A 9,568-nucleotide genomic window follows, 5' to 3' on the forward strand; every position below is an offset into this window, starting at 1 on the left:
AATATTTGAACTGCATTGGAACTGGAAGAAATCTTTGAAAAAGTACATGTTATCCCGGTGAGTCAATTTCTGTTGTGTTACTGCCCTATTGTTGATAAAACCAGTTGGGGTGAATTGTAAATTTAAATTTTTGGAAAATCAAATGATTTGTACTTTAAAAAGGAGAACTAATTTAAATTTTGTACGCTAAAGGCCAATTTTAGTTTATGTTCAGTGTTTACAAGGGTACAGTTAATCTGAAAAAATGGACAGTTGTAGTAATTTCCTGTACATTTTGTAGACTGTTTTTTTAGAGGGTCTGGCTCTGAGCCCTGGTTCTCCCTGATTCCTGGTCCTATTCCTGGTTCTACCAACGCTGGATTTCTCTTCGTTCACCCTGGTGCCTGGTTCCCTGGTCCACCTCCTCAACTAACAGCGCTGCAACGATTGTACTGACACTGAGTATTAAAGGGGCGGTAGGACATTTTTTTCTAATTGAGTGCACTCAGGGGGTAATTTTGTTTGGATTGGACAATATTTTATTTTGAGATCTCAGATGTTGTTTGGCCAAATGTGTAAAGATATTTTGTGTGTTATTGTAATTTACTGTGAATAGACAAAAGAGCTGAATAATAATTATCAATTCTACATTTAATCACCAATCTGTTGTAGTGTGCTTCTTTTGGGGGTGGAATCTATCAGTTTATTAACTAGTTGACCTATTTTCAACCGACCTCCTCATTGAACCTAGATTTAGATAACCCTCACTTTAGACATTTGGAGCTATTATCAACAGTGTTTTAAATGTAGGGTTACAGTCGTGGCGAGCCAGCCAGGAGGTTGGTGCAGTGAAAAATACAGATTCCACGCACATTAAAGAGCACAGAAGGTATAAACCCTTTGTTTATAAACTGAGTTATCTAAAAGCAGAAATTACCTTTATTAAGTAGACATTTGCTGCAAAATGGATCTTTGTAACCAATTTGATGTACATGGGCCCAGTTGTCTTTATGTTACGGGCATAGATGAAGCATATACAGATAGTGAAATCTCTGATTTCTTCAAAGTTAATGGGACCGTTAAGAAAGTTGTTAAAATTCCCAGTGACCCAGAACAGCCCCAAGGCCGTGTACTTGTTGAATACTCCTCTGATCGCGCAATCTCCAGACTTGACCCAGCACAGCTAGGTAACCTGCCCAGTCCCAATAATTCCGCAGTCACCTGGTGTGTCAGAACCATTCGTGAACTTTGTCAAGAGGAACTTGGACGAGAAATGGCTCAGAAATGTTTAGCTGAATTGAGCTCCCTTACAGGGATCAGTAGAGCAGGGTTTTGGGATGTACTCCAGAACGAGCTGCAAAGTGCACAGCATGACCTTGCCCCTCCTCAAAGCCCAGACACTCAGCTAGAGACTTTTTGAACAGCCTGTTTTTGCCTCTACCACTGATAGTGATGTAGAAAGTGGAAAACAGCCCAGCAATGCTACAACGAATGTCCCTGATCCAGGTACCCGCAGCATTCCACACACTGCTGCTCCAAGCATTCCTGTTCTTGATGAAGGTACAATAAACCCACCTCACATCCAAAAGGTCATAGTTGAACATTTCATTCACAGTGATTCCACACCTTCTAGCTACAGCCAAAGTAGAATTCGCACATTCTCTAGGGCGGCTGCCAAAACCAAATGGAGAGGTTGATTATGATGCTTGGCGTACACAAGTGGATCTACTTCTGAGTGACATGTCCCTCTCTGATTCACAGAAAGTAAGGAGAATACTGGAGAGCCTCCTCAGCCCAGCTGCGGATATTGTCAAACCACTTGGAACAAATGCAACTCCCCAAGCTTACCTCACTCAACTTGAGTCAGCCTTTGGAGAAGTAGAAGATGGAGAGGAGCTTTTTGCGACTTTCCTGGGCTCTAACCAAAATTCAGGTGAAAAGTCCTCAGTCTATTTAAACCGCCTCCAAACCCTCATTACAAAAGCCATATCTAGAGGGGGAGTTTCAGCTGCTGAGTCCGACAGGTACTTACTCCGACAGTTCTGTAGAGGGTGTTGGGACCAGAGCATCATCATTGGTCTCCAGCTTGAGCACAGGAAAAGCAACCCCCCTACGTTCCCAGAGTTGCTTCTGCTTTTGAGGGCAGAGGAAGACAGGAGAGCAGCAAAAATGGATCGTATGAAAAAGCACCTTGGAAGTTCAAGAGCCACTGCACACGTTCATTCAGTCATGAGTATGCCAGTAATTGAAAATGAGCCCATCCCTGCAACAGAAAGGAAACATGAAACAAATTTGAAACTTGAGAAAGAAGTAGCAGAGTTGAGGAAACAAGTTGCAAAGCTATTAGAGCAAGGAAAGAAAGGGCAAAGACATGAAGAGGTGCAGAGTCACCCAGCCCACAATGAACAACCTGTTCAGAGTGAAAGTTTACTCGCTCAAGCTTCAAACAGAGACTCAAATTCCCGAACACCAACGCCACCCAAGCCTTGGTTCTGTTTTAAATGTGGGGGTGATGGGCACATTGCAGCAAACTGCACTTTTGAGCCAAATCCAAGCCTTGTCCGTAAAAAGAATGCGGAGCTCAAAGAAAAACGAAATAAATTCTGGGCCCGGCAGGCAATCAGCCAGACTCCTTTAAACTTTTAGAGGCTCCTGCTACGGGACGATCAGGAGCTGGAGGCAGAGAGCAGAAAAGTCCCATAGCAATGATACCCAATGAACGGTCTTCTGAAAGCAATGACGATCCAAACTGCAGACTACCTCATGGACTTGTGGGCCCACGGTGCACTTCAACTATCTCAAATTGGAGACATAAATTGTGAATCCATTCTTGACACTGGGTCCCAAGTAACGACGATTTCGGAGGCCTTCCACTCCAAATACTTGTCAAACTTACCTATTCATTCAATACACAACCTTCTTGAGGTGGAAGGCGCTGGAGGTCAAGCAGTACCATACCTTGGGTATGTAGAAGCCCACTTAACATTCCCAGAAGATGTTACTGGAACAGAGGAACAAAGGCCTGTTTTAGCACTCATTGTCCCTGAATATGAGTTCAATAGCAAAGTCCCAGTGCTGATTGGTACAAATGTTTTACTCAAGCTGTACCAGCGTGGTGTCAGTCATGACAAGTCTAAATTTCTCAAAAGATCCGACAGTTTTGCAGCACTGCTCCAGCATGTAGCTCGGGTGCACAAAACTGAAACCAAAGCTTGCCCTGTAAAGCTGCATGGAGAAAGGTCCATAACCAATTCCGGCCAGACACAAAATCTGCCTTTTGGGAGATGTTAGGGTGGGGAAAGCCAATCTCAACACCAACTTTGTTGTTGAACCTCCTGAGTCTTCCTTCTTGCCAGGTGATCTGTTCGTTCAGAGTGCACTGATTAACATTAACACAAGAGCCTCAAATAAGATTCCCGTTGTCCTCAGTAACACTACAGATCACAATGTCACCCTGCCCCTAAAGTGTGTCATTGGTGAAGTGTCCGTAGTTCAGAGAATAATGCCCCTGGCCTCTACTACAGAAGGTAGTTCACAATCATCCAATGGCAACCATTCATTTAACCTTGACGACTCCCCAATGCCTGAGGAGTGGAAAGAAAGAATTAGAGAGAGGTTGAACTCCATTCCTGAGGTGTTTGCACTGGATGAGTTATCGTTTGGCCATACTGCCACTGTAAAACATCACATCCGTCTGCAGGATGATACGCCCTTCAAAGAAAGATCTAGGCCAATACACCCCAGTGATCGAGAAGCTGTTAGGCAACACCTCAGAGAACTCCTGGATGCAGACATTATAAGAGAGTCTGAGAGTCCCCTTGCTTCCCCAGTGGTTGTTGTAAAAAAGAAGAATGGAAAGATTAGGCTGTGCATTGATTATAGGAAGCTTAATAGCCGCACTATTAAAGATGCCTACGCTCTTCCTAATATCGAGGAGACATTTTCAGCTCTTAGTGGTGCAAGGTGGTTCTCAGTGATGGACTTAAAATCTGGTTACTACCAGGTGGAAATGGCAGAGGAAGATAAGGCCAAAACTGCTTTCACGTGTTCCCTTGGGCTTCTACGAATTTAATCGTATGCCACAAGGAGTCACCAACGCACCTAGCACCTTCCAGCGTCTTATGGAAAAGTGTGTTGGTGACGTCCACCTGAGCAAAGTTCTAGTGTTTTTAGACGATGTCATTGTCTTTTCCCAGACTCTCGAAGAGCATGAGGCCAGGCTCATGAAGGTGTTGAATTGTTTAAAAAGCTATGGCCTAAAATTATCCCCGGAGAAGTGTCAGTTTTTCAAATCTTCCATGAAATACCTTGGCCATGTTGTTGATGCTCAAGGAGTCCACACAGATCCGGATAAGGTCTCCGCCCTGAAAGATTGGCCTTGCCCTGCCAACAGGGAAGAGTTGAAGCGCTTCCTCGGTTTTGCGGGGTATTACAGAAGATTTGTTGAGGGCTACTCAAAGATTGCCCGGCCTCTCAACACACTTACTGCTGGATACTACCCACCTAGGAAGAGGGGTAAAACCTACAAAGCACCAAGGCCAAACCCTGGTATCAGCCCCAGAACACCCTTCGGCGCCGAGTGGACACCCGACTGTGAGTCTTCTTTCAGGATTCTTATTGAAAAGTTGACATCTGCTCCTGTACTGGCATTTGCAAACCCCAAACTCCCATATGTGCTTCATACGGATGCTTGTTGTGAAGGACTGGGAGCAGCTCTTTACCAGGAACAGGACGGGAAGTTAAGAGTGATCGCCTATGCCAGCAGAGGGTTATCCAAGAGTGAGAAGAACTACCCAACTCACAAGCTAGAGTTTCTAGCATTAAAGTGGGCGGTCTGTGAAAAGTTTTGTGATTACCTCTGTGGTACAGATTTTACTGTCCTAACCGATAACAACCCCCTTACTTATGTCCTTTCATCCGCCAAGCTTGATGCAGCTGGACACCGCTGGCTAGCTGCTCTCTCGACCTTCCAGTTTAACATCAAGTATCGAGCAGGCAATACCAATGGTGATGCAGATGGGTTGTCACGGAGACCCCAGGCAGCTCCACAAGAGGATCATGATTACCTGGAGGAAAAGGAACGGATAATGGCAATGACAAAACGCCTTCTAGAGGGGGAGATCCCAAAAGATGCAGTCTCAGCTGTTTGTCAATGGCATTCAGTAACCACGTACTTACCTGTCCTTGCTGAATCTCTTCTTCTTGATGCTTTTTCCTTACCTGAACTATTCACAGGCAATGGGCAGAGCACCTTACCTGAAATGACAAAGGAAAACTGGTACAATGCACAAAGAAATGATCCATCCATCCAGAGAGTCATTGGTCTAGTGGAACAAGGACAAAAGCCTCACTTCAAAGCTGTAGTGGCTGAGCCACCTGAAGTTAAGTTGCTCCTTCGAGAATGGGATAGGCTTGAGCTCATTGATGGTGTTATTTACAGGAAAGGTTTTGACAGAGGTGACAAAATTCATCAGCTGATCTTACCTGAGATGTACAGAGAAAGAGCTCTTAAAGGCTTTCATGATGACGTTGGACACCTAGGGCCAGAGCGCGTTTTCAGTCTTGCCCGTGCCAGATGTTACTGACCAAAGATGAAAGAGTCAGTTGAAAGGAAATGTCACACATGCGAACGATGTTTCCGGAGGAAAAGTCAGCCACAGAGAGCAGCACCCATGGTAAATATTAAGACAACCTACCCTCTAGAGCTCGTTTGCATGGACTACTTGTCCCTAGAGCCTGACAATCGTGACATCCAGAAACATATTAGTCATCACTGACCATTTCACCCGGTTTGCAGTGGCTGTGCCCACGAAAGATCAAAAGGCCAGAACAATTGCTAAAGCTTTATGGGAAAACTTCCTTATCTACTATGGGTTCCCAAGCCGTCTTCATAGTGATCAAGGACGCGACTTTGAATCCCACACGATCAAGGAGCTGTGTTCACTCATTGGAGCAGACAAGGTGCGTACCACCCCGTACCATCCCCAGGGGAATCCTGTGGAACGCTTTAACAGGACCCTGATCAGTATGCTCGGAACTCTTGGAGGAGAAGGACAAACATCATTGGCGAGATTTTGTGAAGCCCGTTGTACATGCGTACAATTGTACGAGGAATGATTCGACAGGGCTACTCACCGTACGAGCTGATGTTCGGCAGGCAGCCGACTCTCCCAGTTGATCTCATCCTTGGCTTGAAACCTCCAACTGAGACCCATACCACACACTCAGATTATGTCCAAAGCTTACGCCAGCGACTCAAAGAAAGCTATGCACTGGCTGCAGAGAACTCCAGGAAGTCCGGTGAAAGGAACAAACTCAGATTTGATGCCAAAGTGAAAACGGCTGAGTTGGCAGAAGGAGATCGTGTCTTAGTGAGAAATGTCAACATCCGAGGAAAACACAAGTTAGCTGATAAATGGGAAAGAACAATTCATGTTGTTGTGAGACGGATTGATGGTGGTCCTGTGTATGTAGTCAAGCCTGAGACAGGAAGAGGCCCTCAGCGCACGCTTCACAGGGACTTACTATTACCATGTGGATTTTTGCCAGTTGAGATTACTCCTGACCCAAAGTCACATCAAAGTAAACAACATAAAATGCATTTACGAAGCCAACATGAGACTCAGGATACGGATTGTGGTAATTCAGATGAAGAATATGGGGAATATGAGGAATATGATAGCTATGTGAGTAAGCCTTTACAGCCCTTGACATGGGGACCTTATGTGCAAGAGTTTGAAAGTACTTCCTCACCAGTGACCCTCAGTCTTCTTTGAACCCCATGGCTATTGAGTTCAGATCTTCAGAACTCCAAACCAGTCCTGATAACCCAGTCTCACCCCTTGCGTCACACGATACAACAAGAGCTGTGAACCAATTCTCCACCTCAAGGTGACCATGTTATCATAGACATTCCCGAAAGTGACATATGTCAAGATTCAGTGGTCACAGACACAACAACAGTTCAAGGATCAGACAATGCTCAGAGTACCTACCTTGAAATCTCTCAAAGTACCTCAGAGACTAATGCTGGAGAGGAACCAAGTGAGCTCAGGCGTTCACTGAGAGAAAGGCATCCTCCATCCAAGTTCACCTATGAAGAGTTGGGAAAACCTCTAATCCTTGCCCTCAGTCAGTTTTTTGGGAAGCTCCAAGATATTATCCCTGAACATCAGATGCCCTGTAGGGTTTAGAGCGCATGCAGAGACTCATGCGGTTTAGAGGGGGAGGGTGTAACCCTGTTAATTTTGCCCAATAAAGTCCCTACATGAAATCTAACTTCAAACCGAATTTAACCGCAACCCCCAGTTTTGCCACTAGGTGGCAGTGCACTGAAATACTTAGAACTTTCTGGAATGCTTCCGCTGGCGGCCATTTTGCTAAGCAGCACAGACTTAGAAACAGACTGAGACCACAAGAGGTAAAATTGAAATAAATGTAGATTTTGTAATTTAACTAAATCCTGAAACTAACTAATGATATCCTAAAGGTTCTGTGAATATTTGAACTGCATTGGAACTGGAAGAAAACTTTGAAAAAGTACATGTTATCCCGGTGAGTCAATTTCTGTTGTGTTACTGCCCTATTGTTGATAAAACCAGTTGGGGTGAATTGTAAATTTAAATTTTGGAAAATCAAATGATTTGTACTTTAAAAAGGAGAACTAATTTAAATTTTGTATGCTAAAGGCCAATTTTAGTTTATGTTCAGTGTTTACAAGTGTACAGTTAATCTGAAAAAAATGGACAGTTGTAGTAATTTCCTGTACATTTTGTAGACTGTTTTTTTAGAGGGTCTGGCTCTGAGCCCTGGTTCTCCCTGATTCCTGGTCCTATTCCTGGTTCTACCAACGCTGGATTTCTCTTCGTTCACCCTGGTGCCTGGTTCCCTGGTCCACCTCCTCAACTAACAGCGCTGCAACGATTGTACTGACACTGAGTATTAAAGGGGCGGTAGGACATTTTTTCTAATTGAGTGCACTCGGGGTAATTTTGTTTGGATTGGACAATATTTTATTTTGAGATCTCAGATGTTGTTTGGCCAAATGTGTAAAGATATTTTGTGTGTTATTGTAATTTACTGTGAATAGACAAAAGAGCTGAATAATAATTATCAATTCTACATTTAATCACCAATCTGTTGTAGTGTGCTTCTTTTGGGGGTGGAATCTATCAGTTTATTAACTAGTTGACCTATTTTCAACCGACCTCCTCATTGAACCTAGATTTAGATAACCCTCACTTTAGACATTTGGAGCTATTATCAACAGTGCTACCAACGTAGGGTTACAAATACATAGAAAAACAGGCATTCTGACTGTGAGTGACATTGTCTCTCCACAGATCTGACTGGTATCTAGGTATGGATTGGTCTCCATGAAGATAAAAGGTTTAATATCATACTGTGAAGCATTCTAGACAGTAATAACATCACCACGGACAAAAATATTTGAAGGATCCTCCACCAAAAAGGTTACACAATGCACCTTTGACTTAATCTTGATTAATGTTAAATACAGCTCAGGGTAGTTCCAATACAACATTTGTAAATACTACATTAAGATGCACTATACTTTTCTGGAGATTTGCAACATGATTGTCTTCATAGATATGAGAATTTTCCACAGTGTGGCATTTTAACTTTATTTATTTTCCTGAAAACCAACAAATGATACCGCCAGACTAGAAGTTATAGGTCAGATCTGTTTTTCAAGGTATTTTTGGGCAATAGAAAGAGCTGTAATAGAATAAAGGCAATAAAGATAAATTGAATGCCACAATGTGGAGCATTTTAGGCAAACAATATTATCTCATCTCAAAGGAGACAAGCTGGAGAAAAATTACATAGTGAACCTTTAAAAGTACTTTTCATTTGTATGGAAGAGTATTACTGTCACGTACAAAAGATGAGTACATTAAGATTAAATGATAAAAATCATCCCTTTCATGCTATCAGTATTTTCATTGAGCAGCTGCTGTATTCAGAACCAAACATAATGAGACACTTTGATTTGACTTTGATAAATAACTCATAACTACTTTTTATTTCTTGTTGAATTCCATAATTTCAAAGCAAGTCTGTGGCTAGACTGAGTTTTGAAAGCCATCAATATAAAGTTCAAATGTACACATCTCTCCTATTAGAACTGTGTATGTACCTTGCCTCCTCTCCTCTTCCTCACACGCTTTGGTTGGTGCAGCTGGTTGGAGCACTTTGCCTGAACTGGCACCTCTGCAGATTAGAGAAAGTGTGCTCCCAGCCCACAGTTCACTAAACAGTCGCACTTCATTTTACAACAAATAAACTTCAACATGTACTCTATCCAAGGTCAATCACTTAACACACCTCTACAGTACTTTGGTGCAAACATAAAAGGCGTGAGTTAAAAGTGCAGATAACTCGAGCACAAGTTACAATTCAGAAATTCTATAGGGTGGCAAGTCAGGGAATATTATTTCTGATAAAATTTTGCTCCCCTTGTTCTTTGGTGAGAATCTCTTGCACTCTTCATAATCCCAGTGCTGCATATGAAATCGAACTTGGAATATAACTGTAGATGGAAGGGCTCTCCCTTTCTACCTCACTACTT

The 9,568-nt window shown here is 43.0% G+C and overlaps 1 protein-coding gene and 1 long non-coding RNA gene across 2 annotated transcripts in view; both read left to right on the top strand.

The window, feature by feature from the left end:
* Positions 1-3,443: 3,443 nt before the first annotated feature.
* Positions 3,444-9,568, top strand: part of LOC129411251 (uncharacterized) — a 15,395-nt gene continuing 9,270 nt past the window's right edge. The window contains 7 exon segments of the mRNA XM_055161506.1: positions 3,444-4,024; positions 4,026-5,436; positions 5,683-5,735; positions 5,737-6,018; positions 6,020-6,103; positions 6,105-6,720; positions 6,916-7,110. Of these exon segments, the coding sequence (XP_055017481.1) occupies positions 3,482-4,024; positions 4,026-5,436; positions 5,683-5,735; positions 5,737-6,018; positions 6,020-6,103; positions 6,105-6,720; positions 6,916-7,110 (3,184 nt within the window). The 5' untranslated portion in view covers positions 3,444-3,481.
* On the top strand, positions 7,353-8,253 carry LOC129411353 (uncharacterized). The gene is made up of 3 exons (XR_008633265.1): positions 7,353-7,399; positions 7,469-7,533; positions 7,757-8,253. It is a non-coding gene; the product is annotated as an uncharacterized LOC129411353 (long non-coding RNA).

This window comes from Boleophthalmus pectinirostris, unplaced genomic scaffold, assembly GCF_026225935.1.
Source record: "Boleophthalmus pectinirostris isolate CB_2022bp ecotype Guang Dong unplaced genomic scaffold, ASM2622593v1 HiC_scaffold_4, whole genome shotgun sequence".
In the NCBI taxonomy this organism is placed as follows: Eukaryota; Metazoa; Chordata; class Actinopteri; order Gobiiformes; family Gobiidae; genus Boleophthalmus; species Boleophthalmus pectinirostris.